This window comes from Etheostoma spectabile, chromosome 8, assembly GCF_008692095.1.
Source record: "Etheostoma spectabile isolate EspeVRDwgs_2016 chromosome 8, UIUC_Espe_1.0, whole genome shotgun sequence".
Classification (NCBI taxonomy): domain Eukaryota; kingdom Metazoa; phylum Chordata; class Actinopteri; order Perciformes; family Percidae; genus Etheostoma; species Etheostoma spectabile.
This window is the reverse complement of record NC_045740.1, coordinates 11,719,573-11,746,699: the sequence shown is the minus strand read 5'-3', so window position 1 is coordinate 11,746,699 and position 27,127 is coordinate 11,719,573. Positions and strand designations below refer to the sequence as shown.

The window sequence follows — 27,127 nt, the reverse complement described above, 5'->3', positions numbered from 1 at the left end:
AGGAAGGCTATCGTGAACGCGCATAAGAAGCTTGACGTCACTGAGGCGCCCTGGCTCTCCTGAGCCGCTGGTACTGCTGGCAAAAGATGGGAAAAAGATAGACATCTATCGAGTAAGCAACATAAAATGACGGGTTTTGCAGCCGTAGTCCGATTGACAGAGGATTCAGTATTGACACCGATTTGAACTCTACCAGACAACGAGAAAGGTAACGTTAGCTTGTTTGAAGAGGTTTTCACCACTGGTGTTAGCGAGAGAGAAAAAAATAGAGGTTCTGGTTGACCACTTTCTTTAACTGTCTATGGTTGACCACATAGATTGGATGGACTAGCCTCCATATGTCACGGCGAGCTAGCGTTAAATATATTTGATAGTTTAGCTCTTTTCTTGACATTTACTAGACCCACAGCTCTGAAGACGAAAATCGTAGCTTAAAATGAAGCCGTTCAGCAGAGGTGAAGGAAATGGATATGGTTTGATGTGGGTGTCTCCAAAGCAGCCCCTTTAACGTTACCGTGTCGTTGGGATTGCGCAAAATGCTTTAATTGTAGCTCAATGTATCACATTTAACACCGCACCTAATGAGCTTATCACGCCAGGTATCTAGCTATCTATTTGACCGAATATTATTTCTAGTTGCATTCAGTTTTACGAGCAGGACTATTTTTCTTACAAATGTCCACCATGGACAATCCCCTATTCCCTCCCTTGCTGGTTTTAATCCATAACGTCAGCACATTGGAAAAATAACTCGGATCTTCATGGTTCACCCCGCTTTCAACATTTACGAACAAATTTACACATGTCAAGCTAACTACAACAATAACGAGACAACTCGTAAATTAAAGGTAGAAATATCAGCATGTACTGTTAGCCGGTATGTTAACGTAACGTTAGCTGCTAGCAAGGCCACGCAGTCTAACGTTAACCCAGTTAAATGGCTGTGGGGGTAATTCAGTTAAAAACTAAAAATATGAAACTGAGCACGACTTGCATACTCGGAGATATTTCCATACACAAACCCGCTTAAAGTCTTGTAATGTTATATGCTAGCATTTTGACTCAACTTGTCCGACAAGGCTGACAAAAGGAGTTATGATGATGATGACTTACCACAGTTAGTATAATGATAACGTTACATCTTTCAACTTACTTTATTTAGGGTTAACAGTGGCTCCTACATCTCAAGTAGATATATGTATAATATGGTAATTAGCAAGGACTTTGTTTTAAAGGAAACCACATAAGAATGTTTTACTTGGACATGATTTTAATCAGTATAACTGTATGTGCTTAGATGTCGGATCCCCTCCTGCACTAAAGAGTGGACACCCTTACTCTTATTGTGCTGAATGTTAAAAAGTGAACATTAAATGTAGTTTTCCCCATTTTGATGGAGATGGATATATACCCCTTTAATAACTGCCAGTGGACCTTAGACTGTATGTTAGACATCTTTGGCTTGTTTCATGTGGGGTGCCCATTGTTTGATGCTGATTCAGTTGGGTTTTGATACGGAATTTTATTTTATTTTAGGGAAGATGCAGTTTTTCATAGTTTCAACACGAAGCATGAACCCGATGTGTTACACAGCGTTTAAGCTATTGCTAATTTTCAACTCTTTAACTACTTTGTCAATTTTACAAACATTAAGTTGTCTTTTTCACTGATAACACCCACTTTGTGAATGTTATTGTCATGCGAGTTATAGGGAACAACTGTTTTCTTTGCAGATTGGTGTCATAATTTGTAAAACTGGATTGCTCCTGCTGGAAGAGGAAAGTCTGTCAGCATTGTCTGTCCCTGAAAGTGGAGAGCATCGGATCTCTATTTTATTACCCATCATCTACAGTTGAAGCAGGATCACCACCACATATTCACACAATTAGTGAAAGTCACAATCACAAAATCATCTACATTATATATAGATACTTAAGTTCATACTTATTATAGCACAAGATGTACGGTAGTGCCCGTTCTGTTGGCAGAGGGGATGCCAACCATAGCAGCGGAAGAGATGGAGGTGGTACTGGTAATCAGGGATCTGGCCGTTCCCCACGCCTTCCCCGTTCCCCTCGGATGGGACACCGTCGCACCAACAGCACCGGGGGCAGTGGAGGAGGTCCCGGAGGAGCAGGAGGCAAGACGCTTTCCATGGAGAACATCCAGTCCCTCAATGCTGCATATGCAACCTCAGGACCAATGTACCTGAGTGACAATGAGGTTGCCATGACAGGTGACCACCTTCCCAAAAGTGGTGGCACAGTGACGACCATGGGGAGACACAGGGTGACATATGGGTCAAGGGGCAACAGCAGTGGAGTTGTGGCAGCGAGCACCCCCAACATCTCCACCTCAGTGGCAGCCAATGCTGTGCTGCCATCAGGCATGATGGCAGGTGATGCTCTAGCTTTTGGGGACCACCACATGGCCTCCACTGTTCCCCATTCTCTAAGGCAGGCCAGAGACAACACCATACTTGACCTGCAGGCCCAACTGAAAGAGGTATTTTGCTAATTTCTATTCAAGTTTGCAGATTTTAACAAGGATTTGGAATTTTTGATGGGAGGTTGAGTTGCTGGGTTCAACGGAGCACATTTACAGTATTTATGTGCTGCTCCTTCTTCCTCAGATTCTGCGTGAGAATGAGATGTTGCGACGAGAAGTGGAAGTAAAGGAGAGCAAGCTAAGCTCCTCCATGAATTCTATCAAGACTTTCTGGAGCCCAGAATTAAAAAAGGAGCGAGCTCTCAGGAAAGATGAGGTTTCTAAGATCACTGTCTGGAAGGAACAATACCGTGTGATTCAAGATGAAGCACAGGTGAGTGTTCAGTTGTATTTATTTAAATAGATGTTTTCGCCTTCAAATTCTTGTTTCTGATTTGAGAAAGTCATTTTTTTATCAAACTAAACAAAATTATCAATCTGCCTGTTCGAACATGTTTGACTGAAAAAATGCATTTTACCCAGTGTGTCAGATTTAGCACAAATTTGTTTCGCTCTTTATTCTCTCTCTGCATAGGCTAGAGGCAGGTTTTTAACATCCAGTTAATCCTCTTATATGCAGCTATATGCTCAAGCTTAATAGATGAAAGAGGTTGTAAGTCTAATGGCTGCATCAGCATTTCTGTATGTTATTAGAAATTGCTGGATGTGGTATACACGATGAAAATGTGGAAAAAGTGCAAATTTAAAACTGTGTATATGAATAGTAGTTTAAACACTGCAGAAAATAAGAAATCATGTTGTCACTATTTCACGGGTAGCAGTAATAAAGGGGCTGTTGTGAATAACACTTTTGTGCTATTCAAGAACAACAGTTAGTCTGTTTTGGTTGATCATATGTTTTAGGCACAGGTGAGGTGGTACATAAAGTGGAAATGGTCAAAAAAAGGATAAATATGTTGTACCACTGTCTTTCAAAGGAAATCCATACCAAAACACACATGTACATACTGAACACACCCATGTTGGACAATTTTTAATATAAGTGAGTAAATATAGACACAGGGTCTATTTTTAAACCTTAGAGTTTGTTGCAGGAATTGTGCAAATTAAATGTCATTAATGAAGAGAAATAGTCTTTGTTTCACTGTGATTCTTAATGCATGGGCAGATGTGTATAATTTGCTGTTTTCACTCCTGCTGAGTCACAGATTCACAGTGTGGACTAATTCCCAGTAATGCCTGAATAGCGCAGGACTAATCAGTGGGTGCTGTAATTTGAAGATCTCTGCTTTTATATGTCAGCCCCCAACTCCCACGCTGGCACACATGCAGCGGGAAAGCACAGACACACACTCACAGGCATTTAGTTAATTACAACTTCAATTAAACTGCATGCCCTTATTAAATGTAGGTCCAACTGATATGTGTGCAACTGGATGTTTATGTGTGTTCTTTTCTGTTTCTATGCTATTATCTAGTCTAATAGTGTGAAATGGCTGTCATCTATTTTTTCCCATTTAAAACAAAAGGTCAAATACTCTCCTAATAATAATAATAATAATTTCTTTCTTATTAAGTACTGTGTTTGGATCAGTTTAGTTAGTACGTCACATCTTATTCTTTGCGCTCTCTCACACCTGACTGTTCTCTCTCTCCTCAGGCAGAGAGATTGAGAATATGGGAGCAGAGGAAGTTGTGTGTGTGTGTGTGTTTGTTTCCGTGCTTGTCCGTGCATGCATCTGCCTGTGTGTATGGGGGGGGGCAATAGGTGCAGTCAGAGCAGTGAGTCAGCTTTTAGTCACAGGGTGGAGAGGGTGTTGGAAAGGGAGGGTTATTCTGAGGAGAGGTGAGAATATTAGAGGGAAGGGATAGGGCGAGAAGCAAGGTAGATGAATAGTGTGTGAGGAGGAGAATAGTGTGTGCCGTTGGAGGGAGAGAATGACAAAGGAAGGAAAGGGAGGGGGCAAAAGGAGGATGAGGACAGAGAGAAACGAAGGCAGACACTGACTTGTCTCTTTGTTCTGTCGTCTGAAAACGCTCACAGCTGGTTCAGACTGGGGTGTAACACAGAATTGTGTCCCTGTCTCATATCAGCTCTGCCAAGTGTCCGTGGCGTCAGATGCCACAAACAATGAAATACTATACTAGGCTCATTGTGTTTCACCACTTGTATTTCTCTAGGCACGAAACGTAACACTGTCCACAAAGCCCGGCTGTTAGGGGTGCATCTGTCAGGGCACTGCTGAATTGATTAGAGGTTGATTTGTTTTATTTATTTATTTATTTTTATAAATGCTGTAACAAAATATTCTGCAAGGATCCATTCCCATAAAGTGGGATGGCAGAAACCCATGTGTTATTCGAATAATCAAGAATTCCCTAAACCTGTGGCTGGGTTAGCTCAGTTGGTAGAGTGGGTGCACATATGTAGAGGCTTGTTCCCCGACACAGAAGGGCCAGGGTTTGAGGCTGACCTGTGACGGTTTCCTGCATGTCTTACTCCAAATCCTTCATATCTCAGATGTCCTATCCAGTAAAGGTGGAAATGCCACAAAAAAATCTTAATCTACCCTTGTATATATCATTTTGTAATAAAGCAAGTAAGGGCTCCTGCACACTGCCTGCGTGACGTAAGCGTGGCATTTCTGTTGCGTGTCAGTTGCGTGGCGGCTGTGTGGCGTTGTCTGTCTTTGCACACCAGAAACGTGTCTGTTGCTAGCCTTGTCTGTACACATTTATGTTTCCTATTGATAAAATTAAATATTATTGTCTTCTTCAACCTTATTTTGTCAATATTTTGATGTAAAATGTTTGTATATTTGTTTGCACATATTTTGAGATATATATATTTTTTAATTTATTTTTCAATTCCCTTTTCTGAGATAATAAAGTCCGTGCTATTGTTTTATCAGAATCCAATTGAAATGCAATTATAAAAAGGAGTTCAGCATAAAATGTCATTTATTAAATGTAATTGTGTCAAAATGACATATAAACATCTTTTTTGTATTCTATTATGCCTGGAAACGCTTCCAACACTCTTTCGTGTCGCGAAAAAAACAGGCTAGGGTCCTATTTCTAGCATGCACGCGTTTTTGGTCTGAGACGTGCATCACGCTGGCATTATGCAAGCTCGAACCTGTTAACATGGGAGCCAAAATAAAAACGGATACGCCACACAGGCAGTGTGCAGGAGCCCCAAGTCCAACAAATGGACACAAGAACAGATGAGTTAACAAATGCATGTGTTTCCCTTGTTTGTCTCTAGCATCTCCAGATGACTGTTCAGGCTCTTCAGGATGAGCTAAGGATTCAGAGGGACCTGAACCAGCTGCTCCAGCAAGACCCCAGCATCCAAGGCCGAGACCTGACCCTGACATCTGAACCTACGGAGGAGAACTACCGGCGGCTACAAGCCGAGCATGAGAGGCAGGCCAAAGAGCTCTTTCTCCTTAGGAAGACCCTGGAGGAGATGGAGCTGAGGATTGACACACAGAAGCAAACCCTGGGAGCCAGAGATGAGTCCATCAAGAAACTTCTTGAGATGCTGCAGAGCAAAGGTGGGTTTGAGTCACGAGAGAAAAGTTTAAAGCTAATTGCCCTTCATATATAGTAGTACTGTATTAAAGTATCAACACCTTGGCTGAATGAAGCCAGTGCACAACTGGGCTACAGAGCAATTTGATTGATACATACATACATACATACATACATACATACATATAGTGATAGTCAAATGAAGCTTCGCAAACCACTGTCTTTGTTTTCACTTGATGGTGCTCTCTGTTTAAAAAAAAAAAAAAAAAAAAAAAAGTCATCTAGTGAGCTCAGAAAATAAAGACAGTGGTTTGCAAAGCTTCATTTGACAATCATAGATAGATAGATAGACCTTTTATTGTCATTGCACAGAGACCCATACAAGAAAATTGTGAGTGCCATAACTTCAGGTGCATTAAATATAGTAAACAAGATACACTGTAAATAGCTAAAAACAAGAATAATTGAAGACATAAAAACACAAAACGACTGGACAGGAGAAATATTTTTTATTTTTATTATTGTGGTATGATAAAGGCATGTTATTGGTTTGGATGTGTGTTAAGTGTTCTGATGGCCCATGGAAAGAAACCGTTTTTCCATCTTTGTTCTGGATTTTGTTCCATCCAGTTTGTTCTGGATTTTATGTTCCTGTACCTCCGCCCAGAGGGAAGCACTCTGGGCAGGTAATGTCCAGGATGAAAGTGGTCATTGATAATCTTATTAGATCTGTCGAGGCCACGGGAGACAAGATTCTTTTACAAAACAGTATATAAGTCAACATGACTTATATACTGTTTGTGGATGAACATCCACAAATATTTTGGGTCTCGAAAGGTTTTGGTTTCAGGCTTTCACTTAAAGTTGCAGTGCTTCCAACTTACTTGTTTCCCCTCAGCTCCACCCAAGCTCTCTCCCTGGCCAAATATGGGTTTCTGCGCTTTATAAAGTAACCAAAATTTATGCTTTAATCCCACGCATGCTTCTGAGCCTAGAATATCTGAGGGATTCATGCAAAGACCTTTGCATAGATGTTTCTAAAAAATCATTTCTTCATAGGTTCTTGGTGTCACAAAAATATATAGATATCACATTTGACCAAGTAGATGCAGGAAACTAAGAGGAAATCCCCATCCCATTCAAACGCTACCTTTGATGCTTTTGGTTATCCCGTCCCGCTGAACAGAGTTCAGGTTGAAGCATAAAACTAAATCTCAGCTCTTGTGTTAGCCTGTGCATGTTAACCACGTGGCTTATGATGCTCAGGTTGGCTGTTCCAGGGCCTTGAGTTTGACACATGTGATCTATGGTAACTAAGGTGTTGTGTACTCAGGGCCTTCTGCCAAGGCATCAGAGGAGGACCAGGAGCGGACCAGGAGACTGGCTGATGCAGAGATGCACAGGCATCACCTTGAGAGTTTACTGGACCAGAGAGACCGAGAGATTAATGCACTAAGAGAGGTAATGTCCAGTCCAACCATGGGAGATATAACATTACATTTTATTAGTCTAGTAATGTTGATTTCTCTCATTTATACTTTAATATAAAACTGCACATAGATATTTTATACACACATGCTGCAACATGTTCTTCTTCATCTGACCCAAAAGGAGCTGCATCGTCGATACGAGGGCACGCCCGAGTCCACTAAAACTAAAGCTCTACAGACTGTCATCGACATGAAGGTGAGCATATAAATAAAACAGCGTGTCTGAGTATGTTTGTATTATATTTGATCACGCTTGTTCATTTGAATGTGTGTGAACTCCTTTTTATCAACCACAGGATGCAAAAATCAATTCAATGGAGCGTGGCCTGAGAGACATGGAGGAGGAGCTGCTAATGCTAAAATCCAACGGACTTCTGAGCTGTGAGGAGCGTCAGGAGGAGATGAAGCAGATGGAGGTCTACCGGAGCCACACGAAATTCATGAAGAACAAGGTCTGAGACAATATGAAGTGGAGTTGAGTCAGTTGACTGACCTGTTGTGTAGTAAATCTTAAAATCAGAAGCAGGGCATAGACTCCTGATAACCTGATACTTTTCCTCGGCAGCTGTCCATCTTGAATTCACTAGAAACTTAAATTTGCTAAGTTTCATTTTCATTCCTCCTCCTTTCCCCCATGACCTCATCTTTTTCAGATGGAGCAAGTGAAGCAGGACCTTTCCAGGAAAGACACTGAGCTGCTTGGTTTGCAGACCAAGCTGGAGACGCTCACCAACCAGTTCTCAGACAGCAAGCAGCACATAGAAGTCCTCAAGGAGTCCCTCACTGCCAAGGAGCAGCGAGCTGCCATCCTACAGACCGAGGTACAGCCGATCTATACACTTTTGCCCAGGGGACTTAGGGAATAGGTGTAAAGCAAGAGCATTGTAAAGGTACATATGTTATGGTGTGTGGGAAAGACTTACAAACAAAGACCTGCAAACAAAAGCACAGAAGTCACCATATGTTAAGGGAATGTTCCAGTTTTCTTTGCTTTTGGGATCGTGACACAGTTATGGTCAGCGACTGTTGCAAGTTGTCCACCTCTACCTGACCAGGTGGATGCCTTGCGCCTGCGCTTGGAAGAGAAGGAGGCAACTCTGAATAAGAAGAGCAAGCAGATACAAGAGATATCAGAAGAGAAGGGCACGCTCAACGGGGAGATCCACGACCTCAAGGACATGCTGGAGGTTAAGGAGCGCAAAGTGAATGTGCTACAGAAGAAGGTGATTTGGACTAAGCGCTGTTTCAGAGATCTTCTGTTGTCATCATGCTACAATTTGAGTTCTGTGGCTGATGTTCATTAAGACTGATGGGTGCATGTGTTTGCTTTGCAGATTGAGAACCTGCAGGAGCAGCTGAGGGACAAGGAGAAGCAGATGAGCAGTCTGAAGGAAAGAGTAAAGTCTTTGCAGGCAGACACTTCCAACACTGACACTGCTCTCACCACACTGGAGGAGTCTCTTGCAGAAAAGGTGGGTTTATGTCTGCACGTATCATGTTACTTCTGACTATAAATTGTGGAAGGTTGTAAAAATGTTCAGCATGTTAATTTGTAGCGTTGTACAGTATGTGTGTTGATTGGTTATCTTTGTCAAATTTTTTTATTTATTTTTTCTCTACCCCTTCCTAGGAGCGCATCATTGAGCGTCTAAAAGAGCAGCGAGACAGAGACGACAGAGAGAGGACGGAAGAGATCGAGAGTAACAAAAAGGAACTAAAAGAGTTGAAGGAGAGACTGAGCTTACTGCAGGGAGACCTATCAGACAGAGAGGTGAGAAACGGATACAGGAACACAAGCTCACAGGACATTTTGTTTACTGTGATTCTATTATTCCAGTAAAACATTACTTACATTTAGATGAGTCATTGATGCCTGTATTAGATCTAATGCATTGTGTGTGTGTGTGTGTGTGTGTGTGTGTGTGTGTGTGTGTGTGTGTGTGTGTGTGTGTGTCTGTAGACGTCTCTTTTGGACCTGAAGGAGCATGCATCGTCCCTGGCCTCGTCTGGGCTGAAGAAAGACTCCAAACTCAAGAGTATGGAGATTGCCTTGGAGCAGAAGAGGGAGGAGCTCTTCAAAGTGGAGAACCAGCTTAAGAGAGTGAGAACATCAAAAAAAGAAATCCAGCAGCTCAGCTCTACATGATGCTACTAAATGTTGTTTTACATGATTATGACATGGTCTGTTATTTATCAAAAGTGAATCCAACTGATTTCTAACTGGCGTCCTGTCCTTTGTCAGGCACAAAATGCAGCCCTGGAGGCCCAGGCCAACACTGAGGTGGCTGAGCGCATTAAGAACCTCGAACAGGAAGTGGCTCGCCACAAAGAGGATTCTGGGAAGGCCCAGGCTGAGGTGGACCGCCTGCTGGAGATCCTTCGGGAAATGGAGAATGAGAAGAATGACAAGGACAAAAAGATCAATGAGCTGGAAAGGTGGGTGGAAACGGGCATGTTTGTTATTCTCAAAAATCTTTTCTTTTGTAAAGATGACTGTTTACGGTGGTAAACCTGAAAGATATGGACTCTGCACCATGAGTTCAAACTTTGCCCTTGGAACTATACAGTAGTTAATGAATGTGTGTCAGTTTTATGTGCAACTAGTTTCTAATTGTTAACCCTGGAATAAGTAGTGCATTTAATGTGTTAAGATTTTGTTGTGACTTTGTTTCACAGAAGTTTGGAATGATTGAGTCCTGATTTTACGTGCTGTTTTTTGTGGTGTTAGGCAGCTACAATGTGCTTTCTGCTGTCAGTTTTCATCCCGGTTCTTGTGACCACTGTCCCTCATGACTGAGACAAGTTTTCCTTCAATGACATCATTGATCATCATCATCATTGAACCATTTGCACACTGTGCAGATGGTTGCCCCCACCACATTGAATGCTGGATTATGATGTGATTTGGCTGTCAGCCATTTTTGCATCTTCGCAGTATTACTTTGAAAGCTGATGTGGGGAATGTTATTAGCAGACCTGTTATAAACTCGTAGGAAGTTGGCATAGGCATGTATGTATGACATACACTATGAGATCCTTTTAATCCTAGAGCTGATGTGTATGAGCAACCCCCACCTCCTTTTTTAAATTCTCTTCTTTATATTGACTCATCTTCCTGGTCTGTTTTTCTCTTTACTGCTTTCTTGTCTTTACACCGGAAATCGTTCACCCCAACAGTTTTGCCTCCAGGTTAGTATTTGCCATTTTTCTTTCTTTCCCTGCCCAGGCATCCTTATTCTTTTTGTTCTCTTCTCACATTTCTCTCCCTTGTTTCTCTCCACCTCACCTCTCCATAGGATGTGTCACAAGCAACTGCCTTGTCCTCTAACTTTTTGTTCATGCCCAGTTTTCTTCTTTTCCCTTATTGTTTTGTCTTTCACCCTGAGTCAAATCAGAGATTGACTTTTTGCAGCGCTGTCTAAAATCTTGCCAAAGCAAGTCTGTAAGGGTATGGTTTTTTTATTTCAGTGTGTTTGAAAAAGGGGAGCTTTTCATTGGATCATATCTCTTTACGGCCACATTCGATTTGAAAATGCTTTTTATTTTCTGCCTGACACTGTATTTACTTACAATTAGCTACAATCACACATAACTGGCTCCTAACATTCTACATGGATGATGAAAATGAAAATATGAAATATGCTTCTTGTAGTAAAGGGGCTTCCTTTTGGACTCAGACAAACATGTGCATTTCTGTTCTACTAAACATAACTTATTTAAACTCTTTTCACAATTTAGCATCCCTTTTCAATTGGAAAGATACATTTAGTAACAAAAATTACATGTGAAGTGGTACAATAATACAATGTTACTTATACATGCACATAACATGTAACATCTACCATGTATCCCATGGTGTCCCTGTAGGCAGATGAAGGACCAGTCGAAGAAAGTGGCATCTCTGAAGCACAAGGAGCAGGTGGAGAAAAGCAGGAATGCTCGACTCATGGACGAGGCCAGGAAGAGGGAGGACAACATGTCTGAGAGCTCCCAGCAGGTGAAGGTGAGGCATGGGTGCGGTTCACTTGTGTAAACCTTGCATTAGAGATAGTCCAATACCATTTTTTTTTTTTGCTCCCCGATACAAATTCTGATACCTGAACTTGCGTATCAGCCAATACGTGTACTGATCAGATACGTGTGTGTGTGTGTGTGTGTGTGTGTGTGTGTGTGTGTGTGTGTGTGTGTGTGTGTGTGTGTGTGTGTGTGTGTGTGTGTGTGTGTGTGTGGTGTGTGTGTGTGTGTGTGTGTGTGTGTGTGTGTGTGTGTGTGTGTGTGTGTGTGTGGTGTGTGTGTGGTGTGTGTGTGGTGTGTGTGTGTGTGTGTGTGTGTGTGTGTGGTGTGTGTGTGTGTGTGTGTGTGTGTGTGTGTGTGTGTGTGTGTGTGTGTGTGTGTGTGTGTGTGTGTGTGTGTGTGTGTGTGTGTGTGTGTGTGTGTGTGTGTGGTGGTGGTGGGTTACAATCCCTGCATGGATGGGATATGATTTCTACCTTTGTCGGTCTGGCTCAGGTTAAACTCTTTGTGAAACAGAAACAAACACAAACAATGATTGCAACAGTCAGTTAAAACGGAAAAAGAACATAAATAAACTCATTTAACGTAGATTTTCTTTAGGGCTTTATTACGTGGTATCAGATTGGTGCATAAACTCCAGTACTTCCCGATACCAATACCAGTGTTTTAGGCAGTATCGGAAGCATCGCTACCTTGCATTAAAACAAAGTTCACATTTGCTGGCACAGACTTACTAGTTCAGCATCCAACAAACCACTTCCTACTCCTGTTCTGAAGGACACTCTGCGTCAGAAATCGGAGCGCATAGAAGAGCTGGAGGAGGCCCTGAGAGAGAGCGTTCAGATCACTGCTGAGCGAGAGATGGTGCTGGCACAGGAGGAGGCTGCCAGGTCACTCCAGGAGAAACAGGTACACAGTGCCCCCTAACCAATATTCACACACACGCACACACACACACAAAGCAATATTGTTCAACCCAAACAATCGCACATGCAGACACATACATACTCATCCTTTCTTCACCTCCTTCCTCTCCTCGGGCCTCCGTCTCTTTATCAGTTCTTTTATCTTTTGCTTGTCATTTTCTCTTTTCTCTCTGCTACACACCGCCTCTCAGAAGCACTCACTCAATCCACTGCATGAGTCCAACCTCGCCCACTTTAAGTGGTCTAAGGTATGAGCCCAGTATGTGTGACCTCCCTTCAGTTAGCAACAACACTTACAGGGGGGAACGATAACAGCAACATCCCTACAATGTATGCAATAACACAACAACCCTGCAATACATGCATTTGTGAAATTAGATTATTTTTGGTGCATTTGATGTTGTTAGATTGCATTGTTTTGTAAGGTGTTGCTGTATCCAGCCCTTGTAAAGTTCATGTTATTTTGTTTACCTGCTGAAACATTGCAACGTTTGAATTGGTTGGCCCGTATACCAAGAAGCCAATAGAATTGATCATTTGGGGATGAATTTATTACTCTTTCATTTAATAAATTGTAATTTAAAGTGTGCACTGATGCAAAACAATAGTACTCCAGTGCCATTTTTAAATGAATAACAGGTAAATGAAATTGTGTGCAGTATTCTAATGGTATCTGTGTTATAGTCCTCCACAAAAAGCCAACATGAATTCTGCTGCCCCTGTCTCCCATTAGAGCACTGCATACTGATAAGTCATCAAAAGTGTCTTTCCATGAAAAAAGACCTGATCCTCACTGATGGATTTAGGTAATCTGTTTTACTCTATTCATGACTGAATTGTTGTTGTATATGTTTGTGTTCCCAGATGGAGGAGCTGCTTGGAGCAATGGAGAAAGTAAAGCAGGAGCTGGAGTCCATGAGGGCCAAGCTGGCCTCCACCCAGCAGTCTCTTTGTGAGAAAGAGACACACCTCTCAACTCTGCGAGCTGAGCGCAGGAAACACCTGGAGGAGGTGCTGGAGATGAAGTAAGAAACGTGTGTGCGCGCGCACACACACACACACACACACACACACACAGTGGGGTGGAGAAGACTCTGGAGTATCGATTGCTGCCTTCATCATGTAAAATGTCATCCCATTCTGGCCTCCCCAGCTGGCGGCAGGATTTTCTGCTATAAATAATAAATGACAATTGAGCTATTTACTAGTGTGGTTAAATGCCATGTTGTTTCCTCCCCACCTAACAGGCAGGAGGCGCTGCTGGCTGCAATTAGCGAGAAGGATGCTAACATTGCCCTGCTGGAGTTGTCCTCCTCCAAGAAGAAGAAGACCCAGGATGAGGTGGCTCTGCTGAAACGGGAGAAGGACAGACTGGTGCAACAGCTCAAACAGCAGGTGGGGAAGGGGCTGCTGGTTTCCATGGAGGGGAATACATGATTGCGGTTCCAGTAGTTCAGGGAGCCTCACTGTGATTTCTCACACAAAATATGCTCACCAGTAGGGAATAGTGCAGGGACTCTGTGTTTTACCAGAAAACAAAATTGGAAAGATTGGACACCGTAGGTCAGTGGCAGTTTGGGTAACCTCAGGCACACTGCAAGGATAGATCAAAATGCCAGTGAATTATGTGTCTTAAGGATTATCTGTTAAGCTAACTTTTTCCAAAAACAGTATTTGAAGTCCCTGGATAGAGACCATCTCGCTCTCTCTCGCTCTCGCTCGCTCTCTTTCTCTTTCTCTCACCATGAGCCAAATCAAAAAGTAAACTAAAACAATGGCTCAATATCAAACTGGTTCTCTCTATGCTGGCTACCCACAAACGTTTTAGGCATATGCTATATTTTCCTCCTGAGGTAATTTAAGTAATAGATAAAGCAATTTTAATTAAATTATTCAATTTGATTTAAATCGAAACCTTAAATCACTTCACTAAGTTCCTAATTCCGAGCACAAAACAGACCTGAAACCAGGTAAGCGGCATAATTCTCTTAAATGTGTATATTAAATGTTTAACCAGCATTATATTTGATTCATGGCAAAGGACCTCTTTGTTTAGCAGAGGAGGCCAACGGTTACAGGAACTAGTTTTTATCAAGCCGGGGCATCTATTGTAGCTTCACGTTTCCTTATGCTCGGAACAGTTCAGTTCTGCCAACCTCTGTTTTTATTCAAGTTTTTTTTTTTTAAGTCTCTAGTCCTTCCGTACCTCTCCCCTTGTTCCCTTACCGCCCACTCCCTCCCACCTTTCCATCCTCCAGTTCTGCTGTGATGACGGGACCTGTCCGGTACATACACAGTAGGAAAATCACAGGTGTACATTAAAATTAAAGTAAAAATTAAAATAATAGATGACTGAATTCCATCCTGTTATTGTGCATGCTGCTTCACTGGATAAATGGGACACTTAATTAGGAACACCTGTGCTTGTCTTACTTTGAGTCAAAATATCTGCTGTGAAAAAAGGTCTTTTGTCTGACTCTTGTTGGTATTGCTGGACTCGATTCTAGGATGTAGCCACAACGCCCACAAACCTCAGTCATATATAGACCATTGAACAAAATGCACTTATAAGCAAGGGACCGGACTGCTAATTACATGAATAACTTGTACCAAGTCAGCTTCAGTTATGAATATTATTTTCATCACATCACTCTCCTGCTTTCCATCGTGTCCCTGCGCACAGTGTTTTAGTATTCTTACCATTTTTGATTTAGACTCAGAACCGAATGAAACTGATGGCAGACAACTATGAGGACGACCATCTGAAGACCGCTTCGGACCAGACCAATCACAAACCCTCTCCAGATCAGGTAGCTTACCTAACCACCAATTATTCATGTTTCCACTTAATCCTGAACAACTTCTCTAAAATGTCTGTAACTGATTTAACAATGTAACGTCTGTTAAGAAGGTTGTACTGATGCCTACTATCTGAAAGGAATTATGATTTTGAAATGCAGGTTTTCTTCTGTCTTTTTAACTTGTCTGTCTATATACGCACTAACCAAATGTTCCTTTTTGTAATGCTGCGATTGGCTTAACTTGTGGCTAACAGGATGATGAGGAGGGTATTTGGGCATAGCTGACCTTTTGCCCTCCCCCTCTCTCGCTCTCTCAGACATTTTGTTCAAAAGGGTGAGCTCTAATGGAAAGCCAGACCTGTCGCACCTTTCTTTGTTGCTCTGTGGCATGTTTACTTGACTTTCATTCATTGTGTTTTTTTCACTTTTTTTTGCCACATACCATTCCTCTCCTAAATATTGATGGTCATTGTCACCATTGCTTGGTCTTTCTGTGATCTTACTGCTCATCCGTGCCTGCCTTAACATTGCTCATGTATTGTTTTTTAATGGCTTATGGGAAAAGGATTGCAGATGTGTGTCTATGAGTGTGTGTGCATAAGCTAACCCCCAATTTGCACATGATGCGCGCTGGCGCTGTTCCGGAGCGGGTCCGCAGCCGTTCCACATCCTGTGGAAATTGGGGGTAAGAGGATGACATCATTTTGATCCTGGCTCAGTCTCATTGCATCAAACTAAAGCATCTTAGCTCTGCAGGCCACTGCTCTGACACTGATGATAAGCTCCTCACATTTTGACCCACACAAACAGGTTTTGCGCTGAATAATGGTTTTAACCTCGACGTAGTCTGGCTCAACAGATGTACGTTGCTGAGATAATGCCTTACATCCAGTGCATCTTTCACGTGGCGGATAGGGTTGGGCATTTTAAAAATTCTGATTCCAATTCCCATTCTTCCTTTCGATTGCAGTTCTTAGCGATTCTCGATTCCGATTCTTTGAGGTTTTGAGTTGAAAAGGATCACATGCCTATTTTCACAAATAAGAGGGAGGTTTTTTATTTTGATTCAATGATTGTTTACAGTTTTACAGGGCTTTTGCAAATGTAAAATTAAGCCACACTAGAGCGCTGCTTACTTTGCTCCAAGGTTGCAACACAACAAGTGCCTGGCCGCTTCGGAAACCAAAACTTGCGCATATTAAACTAGAAGGCGATAATCGGATTAGAAACCAAATCTCTAAACGATTCCAATAAAGAAATGATTCTACTGGACTCGTTATTTTTCTTTTTAAACGCTTCCAAGTAGGAATTTGTTCTCAATGCCCAATCCTAGTGGCAGATGTCCCTCCCCTTCATCTATTTCCGCTATCTATTTTGCAAAGGCACCGTCGCTGCATCTGGGGCTTAGTGCAGCACAGGATGGCTGTGAGGGGTTCAATGAAATACAAAGAAGCCAGAGTATTTATTCCCTATCCCAGAATAGATAAGCGGTGTAGCCACACCATACTCCAGCACTGACACAGTACTGTGGAGATAGGTCTGGGTATGCAAGACTGCCCTTGATGTAGTCAGTGGTTGAGTAAGTCCCTTTAGACACTTTGTTGAGGTGCACATACACAAATAGCAATCCATAGGTACTCTCACAATGCATCTGAGAAGGTTGTGTCTAATGTAAGATGGTGATGGCTTCATAAGCATGCATGCAGAAGATGTTTTCCTCTTCTTTTTGTGTGGGGTCTTGTGTTTGGGTCTTTCTTTCATTATGTTCATTTATTGAAATGGGACCATGGCTCTTCCTTTGTTAAATGTCTAGTCTGAAGAATATTATTTTATTACACATCATTTTCTTCCCCTTGTTTCGCCTCTTATTTTCCACACTTCCTCACACTCTCTTCCCTTTTGTCCCACGCTGCAGATGATAACCCCTCTTCTAGCCCTGTCCCAGAACCGCAGTAAGCTCAAGCTCTACATCGCCCACCTGACAGACCTCTGCCATGACCGGGACCCCAGCATCCTCAGCCAGCTCACGGCGCCCTCTCACTACCACCACAGCGACCCTGAAGACTGGGAGGAGGAGCTCCAGAAGATGAGTGGGGAACAGGTAGAATATAAGTTACAAGTATATTGGCATAAATAATAACTTTAAAAATTAAGCCTTTGGTTTGCTTCTGAATTAATTCATTATTCTAGTGAATATGCCTGCATCAACACAAACAAAAAATACAATTCCAGTGTATTAATGGAAACCAAGGAAATAAAATTACCGGAGGGAAAATGTATCTATTTAAGGTACACAAGAACATTTTTTTTATTTGATTTAAAAGTGGACGCATTTACCGAATATTTAAGATAACAAAGTTGATTTCAATTAGTTTTACTCGTTATATATTCCTGATGTAACAATCCTTCAATTAGTGCATCTAGTCTGTTATTCAGTAGATTGTTGTGATAGTTGCTGTTGAGAGCAATTATTGCTTCCATGGATGCTAAATGTGTACTAGGGTAGCGACAATAAAGTATCTTGGATTTAGTTGTTGTATCTGTGTATTAGTGTGTATGGGAGTCACACCAGGCTCCAACCCTGTTTTAACTTGCATGATGATGCAGTCCTTTAGTCACTAATTATATCAGGGATAGTGCCTTTAAGGGAACTTCAATAAATGGAGAATTCCCTCACCATTACTGGATTATAAACTACATTCAAGGTTGTTGTTTTTTTTTAAATTTTATTTTACTTCAAACATTCCTAAATATGTATTTAAATTTTTTTTTTTTTTTAGAAAAATGCAGAGTTTTGTTGATTAAAGGTCTGTTTAAATTTTTTTTTTTAAAACAACTAATGTATGCTTTTTTTCTCTCCAGTTGGAGCGAGAGCTGCAGGTGTGTGAGAAGGAGAGCGGAGAGCTGCAGGAGTACGCCAACTCTGTTCTCCAGCAGATCGCAGACTACTGCCCCGATATCCTGGAGCAGGTTGTCAATGCCCTGGAGGAGTCATGCTGACAACTCTGACATCAGACACACAAGCCGGCTGACCCCTGGTCTTCACATAATCTGTAGCTAAGCCCAGGTGCCTCTACCTCCACTTAACAAGGCTCCTGGAAGGATGAGCGAAAGCTAGGGCATTATCTCAACCTCATTGAGCTTTTCTTCCTTGCTCCCCCTCGTCCACTCCGGAACAAACTTTCATGACTCCAAAGTGCTTTCCTGTCTCATGTGTCTCTCTAATGTCAGGCCTGTAATATGGAATTAGGGATGTTCACAAAGTGTCAAAATGTTGTGCAATAGGGCACAAATATCACCTGACACACTGCAAACTGAGGTCCTCTCATTTATCGACAGCCGTGGTAGATGGTTTAGTCGCAGTGGGAAGAGCTGAAGTACAAATCTAATCCCAGGCACACATTTGTGAACTCACAAAAATCAGATTTTTACTTGTAGTATACTTAAGCATTGCACAACTTAAGTCTGGTACAGGTGAGTTGGGAGAAAGGATATCAGATGAAAGAAACAGTCTTGGAGTATACTGCCAACCTTCCTCTCCCTAGACGTCTTCATTTAACAGCTAGATAAAGCACAGGTACCTCATCCACTTCAATCTCAGTCTTTTACCCCTTAGATTCCTCTTACATATTTTAAAGATAAAAGGGGTAAATGTATTTTGCAATGTATTTGCACGGGGCAGAAAAGCACTTTCTGTCTTAAAGAACTGGGGAGCTGCTACATCCAGAGGGGAGCAGAGAGGAGCTCAGTTCAGTGGGTAAATCATGGACCCATGAAGATGCTTATTTTGTATTGTAGTCAGTGTTCCCTAACTAGTAAGTTGGAGTCACTTGTTAGAAATACAACTACTGGTGGCCAAACATCTAAACACATAGGAAATGCCAGTTTTTAACCAAATATAAATGCAGCATGTTCTCCAAATGTTCCCTCTCCTATCTTGGAGCTGTGGATCTGCCATTGTAGCCAGGGTTAAGTTGTAGGTACGTTTAACTGTGTGGTCTGGGGCTGAGTCACTGGCATGAGTGGGGGATCAAGACCTGACGTTTGATGCGGATCAAAGGCCAGCATTTAGTTATACTATGTCCTCAAATACAAATGAGGAGAGAGAGAGAGAGAGAGGAAAAAAGAAGCTTTTATTCTCTGTGACGTATTCATTTTTAGATGGTTTTGCACACAATGTCCACTTGTTTATGAGGTATGCAATGTTTCTTTTCAGAACGTTCTAGTGGCCTTGGAGCATGCACAGAGATCAGTACTGGACCTAATGCAGGGATATTTATTCCTCTGTAATATTGGTGCTAAGGCATGGTGTAAGAAATTATGTGATTCCATTGATCATACAGTCTCATCCAAAGTTTCTATAGATGTTACTTAAAGTCCACCTGATCTTTAGTTTGTCGAATTTCTGAAGAATACAAGTGACACCCCTTTTTCTTGTATTTTTCAGATCACTTACAAATGCAATGCCTCCTTTTATTGTATTTTTTTTTAATCTTCAGGGTTGAGGTTTTTAATTGCATAAAGTGCATCTACATTTACAGGAAATTAGTCACTTTTCAGCAGATTTTGACTTTTTAGATCGGTTTGTAAATAACGTGATATTTAACACGTACAGTGACTGAATAAAGGTAACTAAGTGGAAGGTGTTGTGCATTCTTTTAAAAAACGTTAAAAGCAGTGCAGTTGTCTTTTGTGTCTAATTTTGTCTTCATGACAGTGTGTGGGTGTGTGACAGTACTGCCATAACTTGCGGAAAGTCATGTTCTCTAGAGCTATATATAAATATAATACATATATATAAAAAATGTTTACTGTATGGATATGCATTGAATGTTTGCACAGAATCTTAGAGTGAGCTGCTCTGAACAAAATGACCGTTGAGTTAGTCTTCAGCAGAAACTGAGGAAAGAAGTGTCAAAAAAATCTTGTGTCAAAAGTAATGTATACACTACAAATGTTTGCAAACCGTGACTGTGTGATGGGAGAGTACTTTTCTTGCATTTGTTTCTAAGAGTCATTTTTATATTCTTTCACCAAATGGTGATGTAAATGTATTACCCTGAGATTCCAGTGTTGTCTTTTCTTCTTCTCTGTTAAGTCAACGTTTTTTTTGTTTGTTGATGTCAAAGGGAGACTGGGCCTGATGGATAAAGTCAGCCTCCAACCATCATGGCCCTCCTGCTGTTATAACAGGAACATAATGTCACAAGACAAAACTGCATCAGTATGGTTGATTTATAGATACATTTGGTTGGACTAACGGTGTGTTTTGAAATCAATACACAACCTCTGGTTTAGGAGGATGTTAGTTGGGATGCTTGTTTTTGTACTTGTCTGTCAAACCTCTCGGAGTGGACATATATTTCCCTCCGTCCCTTTTTAACCCCTACTTTTCACCACTGGGTTCAGAGACAGCATTTTTTTTATGTTTAATTTCCCTTAATTTGGCCTGTGTGTCCCTGCCCTTGCCTTAATGTCTTGTCATCTTTTTCTTGACTCTTTGAGGAACACAGAGCTGATTAAGGGGCTTCTGTCAAGTTAATGGTATTTTTTTTCTTTTCTTTTGCATTTGTATAAGAAGTGTACTGCCTTCTGTCTGTGTTAAAAATCAAACTGTAAAAAGAAAGCAAAACAGACATGTTTGTGAGTTATTTGGATTTTGTATGTATGTAAATAAATAAATTATAAGCCTTGGTTTCTTGCAAAACAAAATTCGTACAAGTCACAGTAGACAATACTGTTTACTTACTTATACCGTAAGCTCCACCCAAATGCGTGAATATTCAACAAGGTTGAAGACGAGCACTTCAACTGATTTGAACTTTGCAGCCGTTATAAAGTTGACTTAAAGGTCAAAGAAAACATGTTACATCTGGTAGTTTATTACTGTAGCACTTTTATTGAAAACCAAATTGTAGATTAGGGCTTGGTGGAGTTAGTATAGTTAGAGCCCAGGGTCCTCACAAACCTATTGAGAACACATTGCCTTCTGACACTAAGATCTTGACTCAAGGTTGGAAACTTGCTGAACAGGCCTTTAAACCCACATGCTAGGACTATGTATTATTTAGTGTTTTCCTAGAGCCAGTGGGATCCAATAGGAACTGCACTTAGTTCTCCAAGTGTAAATACATTTATCCACAGCAGACCTTTTTTCATTTTCAACATAAATGCTCAAACATTACCCAATGTTTGTCAGTTTGTTAAAAGGTTTATGGTGTGAATTCTCTTCAGCTGCACACATTGAATTGGTATTATCTGCTGTGAAATTAAGATATCTAAATCACTCTAGAATTGATTTAGTGGTAGACTGTGATACAAAAGATCGAAAAGGCATTCTTCTGATTATTTTGTGCAGCATATACCTAAAAAAAACTTTGGTATTAAGACTTGTTTTACAGATGAAAGCTGCTAGATACAAAAAAGTGGTGTCCTAACTGCACAACCCTTAAGAGATCTATGTTTATAATTATACATTTAAATAGTTGGTAAAACTGTTACAAATTCAACAGGTAAAACACAAAGCTGAAACATATTTGCCATCTTTATTCATAAATATCACTACTGTATGAATATAAAACAATCTTAAATTACCGTTTCTTTTTTTTTAAACAAATACTCTGACACTATCGATGGAAGCTCCTCAGGAGAAAAAACACTGTTAAAACAGTTTTAAGGTATTGCATATAGCCTTGGCAGCTGTTAATTACTACACCTTACTGTAGTTGTGTTGATGAACCTTTGAAAGAGTAGCATACTGGAACATCTGATACATACTTATTTCCTCAGGAATATGAAACATAGCCAACTATACACATGTAAACAAAAACAGACAGACAGGAGTGATCCACTCACTTCAATTTGAAGTACAATTTTGTCAACAGTCACTCAATACAAAACATATTGGTTACACAAGTTAAAAATACGTCAGCCAAAAAAAAGACTATCAAAAGTTGCAGTTTCTGTTAAGAGTTAAAATGCCTAGTAGCTATTATTCTGCAATGAGATTATTTTTTTGTAAATATCTAAATCTCCATTGGTACGTGAGTCACAAAAATATGCTATGTAATTAGTGTTCAGCGATTGTAGGCACTCCTGTGTTTGATGGTTGAGGTAGCTAGATAGCAAGAACTGTACACAGGCTGAGATTAAACAATGCACATCAAAAGAGAGCATGAAACTGAAACTTATAGTGGAGTATTGCAGCGCAGGTGAACAATATTCCAGTGATCAATGCTGAGTCCATCTCCTTGTTTTCAGTCACAGTATAGAATGTAAGATTAAGAGTGGATACAGGCAGTCCCTTTCAGTACACAACTGAGCACTATACACAGTGAAGCACATGTATACTAAACAAGAGATTTCACCTCACTCTCTCACTCTCAGTCATCTGCCACAGTCCCAGGTTTAACACTTTAAGGCACGGGAGCTGTGTTATCCTCTCCAGACCCCTCTTGGTGATCTTAGTACAACCGTACAGATCAATCCCTGTCAGCTGGGTGAGGTGATCAGCTATCAACTCCAACCCTTTGTCTGTGATCCTCACACACTGTCCAATGTTGAGAGTTTTGAGTTCGTGCATCTGGCGTACCATCCTGTTAATGCCATCATCACTGATATGACAGGAACAAAGAGAGAGGGACTTGAGCTGGTACAACCCCTGGGCGATGTAAGCCAGGCTCTGGTCTCCGATCTTGTCACAGAAGGAGACATCGAGTCCAGACAGCCGGAGGGAGCCCATGGCCAGATGCATTATCCCTGTATCACTGATGTTATCACAGGACCGCAGGTTCAGGCTGCACAGATGAGTCATATGCGACAGGTGGATCATCCCTGCATCTGATATCCCTCCACAGAAGCTGAGGTTGAGCACTTTGAGCTTGTTTAGGCCCTTTGAGACATGTTTGAGAGAAAGGTCAGTCAGCTTCTGGCAGTCCTGCAAGGTTAACTTCTCCAGAGACAGGCAGCCTTCTGCTGCGCTGCGGGTCATGCCAGACAGGTGTCCAATACCCACATCGGACACATGCCTACAGCTGCGCAGGTTAAGGCTTTTAAGTCTATGCAGTCCCCAGGCAATGAGCAACAGGCCGGTGTTTGTGATGTTGCTGCATCCCCCAAGTTCAAGCACCTCCAGGTTTTTAAGGTACTGGGCAATCCTGCCCAGACTGGAGTCAGTGATCTGTTTACAAAGACTAAGGTTCAGCACCCGCAGGGATGGGATGTCCTGCACAAAGGCATGTCCGAGTCCGTTGTCTGTGAGGTTGAAACATCCACACAAGTTCAGGCTTTCGATGTGCGGCATCCCTTGAATCACGTAGCTCAGACTTCGTCTTAAGCTGAGAATCTGAACTTTTTTGATTCCCCTAGTCTGCAGACTGGGGAACAGAGACGGATTTGCTCGCCGCAGATGTAGCTTCGCTTCCACCCCCCTCCACACCGACTTGTGGTAGGACGCGTCTCTCCAGGCCGCGCACACTTGGGCTACTCTTCCTTTGTCTTTAACGTCCAGATAACTGAAAATAATGGCAAGGATCTCCGGGAAAAGGCACGATATATGTGTTTCCATTTCAAACATCACTGCAGGTTGACTGCTTTTAGCAGCAGCGGTGGATTGTGGGCGACAATACTGTCGTGGTTAGCTCGCCGAAACTACTGCCGAAGTTGCTGGCTGGCTCGGCAACGTTAGCTAGCTAATGTCCGCTAGCATACGTACAGGCTAACTAGCCTTAGCTTTGTGTGTAACGTAACAAAAAAACACCCATCTTGTAGGAGCGAAGCTTAATATTTCAATCTATAAAATGATGGTACAAAAAAGATCTAACGCCACAGGTCTTATATTGACAACGTGGAAGCAGATATAGGAAACTCCGAAGGCAGTCGTAATATTTACCTAGCAGGCTAGGCTAACGCTGTTGCGCTAACGTTAGCAAACGTCGGCGTAGCGTTAGCTAGCTAGCTGTCTAAACTTGAGAAAAGCCGAACAACGTCCCCGTTCAAAATGTCCAAAACAACCTATCAGTTATTCCAGTTTATCGCAAAGCGTATCCAAGAACTTGCAGAAACTTTTCATAACAAAGCTGTTTGTTCGTACAAATGTAACTGCCAAGCTCCTTTCATGGCATTCCAGCAGCGTCGGCGGAGCATCCCGTCCCGGATCGCTACAGATGAATAAACCAGCTCTATTGGCTTATAGTGAGCTGAGCCAGTGGCCAGCGGCTCATAGTGGAAGAAATAAGTATCGTTACGTTTGTTTGTAGGTAGGCTACTGAAACCAGACGCAATTACATTGTAGGTTAGCTAGGTTTTGTTAAAAAATAATAATAGTTAGCCTATTAGCCTACAAGGATATGTTACACAGTATTCGGCTAACTATATGCTGACACTTAACATTTTATATACACACAGGCTACATAAAATAAATCCACCTTGGCATGAAGCTTTAAAAAATATTTGGGAAAACAACATCTGGACAAACTAAACATCAGGTCAAATTTGAATATTGGAATATAGCCTATCGTGTACAGTATAGGAGGTAGGGTACTTTAAGTTACTACACAGGAGCAAAGTAGCCTACTAAACCCAGTTTCTTGCTTTTTTAACATTTATCTTGACAGCAAATTATTTTAATGGAACAAAAACAACAGCAAAAAAATAGGTGTTGTATGTATTCTACTGGTAATACATGACAAGTAGGATAACATAAAAGTTGACATATACACACAAAGAACATTTTAGAAACGTGTTTTAGCAGTTCGTGATAAAAAGCCTAATGGATTTCTACATCAGTTGTGTGTTTATCCACACTCTTACATTCATTAAATGTTAAATATTCCCAAGTGTTGAGAATATCTAGGCATAGGCCTACACCAAATTTGACTTGATTAAAATATGTGATTATCACATATTTTTTATTTGATACATCATTAATTGACAGTGATGTGTATTCCCTTGAAATAAGATATATTCTCCTTAAAATCTCGATCCATGTAACCCTATTTATTGTTGGACGCGTTTCAAGGACCAGAAAGGTTGCCTCACCGTCTAGATGTAACTGAACACAGTCTCCATGAGTCCTCATCCTAAATATTGTAGAACCTTTTAAAAGTAGGAACACATCCCCGCATCTACCTGTGTCACCTGTCTCCCTCTTCTGGCAACTCGGTGTAAATGTCTTTGACCTGGTAGGAAGCCCCGAGTTACTGCAGCGAGGCATTCACTGACCTGGCTGCCAAGAGGACACACAGCAGGTGCTTTACAATGATTGTTGGTGGTTCAGTGTGTAAAGGTCAAGAGAGGCAGGATGTCTAACTGGTTTACAAGCGAACAGTAACAGAGATGAACAAAAGGTGAACACAATTGTGCACAATAAATGCTATCTATTACAATGGAGCCTATTTGCCATGTCACAGTAAGGCAAGGCAAGGCAAGCAGCTTTATTTGTATAGCACATTTCAGCAACAGGGCAATTCAGTAGGAAAAGCCCGTGTGAATAATAAAATGAATGATGTTTGAATGCACATTTAGCTACTTCAGTTTCAGGGTCCTGGTGTCGTGCATGCTGCCTCACTGTCACACTATCACGACGCACTGGGACACTTTAAAAGAACAAAACCTCTGTTAATGTTATCAGTAACACCTTTGCTTTTTCTTCAATAACAAGTCTGCTCTGAAAACAAGCCTAGCTTTACTCCTACCATATTTTGTGCTTTTAATTAACTAATTTCTTTTGTGATTTATTGTTTTTATAGAACATTATATTGGTGTGTGTGTATATATGTATACCATATATAAATATATAAGTCTTAATATGATAATATCCCTCTTTTGTTTTTGTTCTGTTCGACCAATATGCATTTCTGACAGTGAGAGACTGAATTAACTGAATGAAAGAAGCATGTTGACATAGCTACCCTGCCACCTGCTATTACAGTACATGTTGATTGTATTGTCTGCACTTGTTGTCTTGTTGTGTATGTATATTATTTTATTTATTCATCTTTCTCAAACTGTCTATATTAATAACCTTAACTGTTTATTGTCTAATATTTATTGGTTGGAATGGGGAGGATATGGGGGATTTTGGTGTGATGGAGAGCTTTTGTTTTTGTTAGTCAGTATATGTGTATGTTTGGGATGTATGTTTTTTACTTGTATGTGTCCTCAAGTTTTGTTAACTGTTTTGTCTAAATTGTGAATGTACTGTATTTTTATTTTGTATTTTTTGTTGCCTTTAAGGACTCCCTCGAAAACGAGATGTCACATCTCAAGGGACTATTCCTATTGAAATGTGGTTCTTTTTTATATCATCAAATAAATAAAGTAAAAAAAAAAAAAAAGAATACTAATAAACTGTGGCGTGCTGTTTTTTTTAGCGTGGGAAGGTGAGGAGACAACATGAGATCTTAATTTGTCTAAATAAATAAACTACATGTTCGATTACAATTTACAATTTAAACGTTACACGTTATAATGCTCGCCTAGCTGCTAGCATGGCAAGCCCTCTTACTCTGCTTCTGACTGGGTAGTAGTCTTTACCTATAGATACCGTGCATGTGTGACTCCCAATAAAGATGGAATAGAAGTGAGATGCCTCACTCGGTAGCTAAAACAGAGAGCTCAACACACAGGGCGAAAAGAGGAGTTGCAGCAATGTGCAGTACAACAACAATATGGTGTGTTTTGAAAATGAAACCATGTAAACCTATTCTGATACAACCTCTAAATACAATTATGAACCTGAAGATGACCATAATATGAGAACTTTAATTGACACTGGACATGCCGAATCACAAAAACACAAAAAAATTTTGTACTGCACATTGCTGCATCTCCTATTTTCACCCTGTGTGTGGAGCTCTCTGTTTTAGTTAGTCTGGCATCACACTTCTGTTCCATCTTTGTTGGGAGTTGC

The 27,127-nt window shown here is 41.1% G+C and overlaps 2 protein-coding genes across 7 annotated transcripts; one reads left to right on the top strand and one right to left on the bottom strand.

Moving 5' to 3' along the window:
- LOC116694357 (ELKS/Rab6-interacting/CAST family member 1) lies at positions 1-20,910 on the top strand. Of its 6 annotated transcripts, XM_032524073.1 has the most exons (23): positions 1-208; positions 1,734-2,505; positions 2,633-2,821; positions 5,717-6,008; positions 7,319-7,446; positions 7,597-7,671; positions 7,772-7,927; positions 8,129-8,296; positions 8,531-8,698; positions 8,810-8,947; positions 9,106-9,246; positions 9,436-9,576; positions 9,718-9,911; positions 10,653-10,664; positions 11,343-11,478; positions 12,267-12,398; positions 12,607-12,663; positions 13,280-13,440; positions 13,663-13,810; positions 15,130-15,225; positions 17,132-17,317; positions 18,079-18,243; positions 18,322-20,910. In XM_032524073.1, the coding sequence occupies exons 2-22, from the start codon at positions 1,960-1,962 to the stop codon at positions 18,214-18,216; spliced, it is 3,402 nt and encodes a 1,133-aa protein (XP_032379964.1). In that variant the 5' UTR covers positions 1-208; positions 1,734-1,959; the 3' UTR covers positions 18,217-18,243; positions 18,322-20,910. The 6 variants fall into 6 exon arrangements, 4 of the variants coding, with proteins under 4 accessions (XP_032379964.1, XP_032379965.1, XP_032379966.1 ...); XR_004333129.1 differs by lacking the exons at positions 18,079-18,243; positions 18,322-20,910 and adding an exon at positions 15,471-15,550 and having other exon boundaries at positions 17,132-17,299; XM_032524074.1 differs by lacking the exon at positions 10,653-10,664.
- Positions 20,911-21,742: 832 nt separating this feature from the next.
- LOC116694359 (F-box/LRR-repeat protein 14) lies at positions 21,743-24,399 on the bottom strand. The gene has a single exon (XM_032524077.1). The coding sequence runs from the start codon at positions 23,789-23,791 to the stop codon at positions 22,580-22,582; it is 1,212 nt and encodes a 403-aa protein (XP_032379968.1). The 5' UTR covers positions 23,792-24,399; the 3' UTR covers positions 21,743-22,579.
- Positions 24,400-27,127: the final 2,728 nt, after the last annotated feature.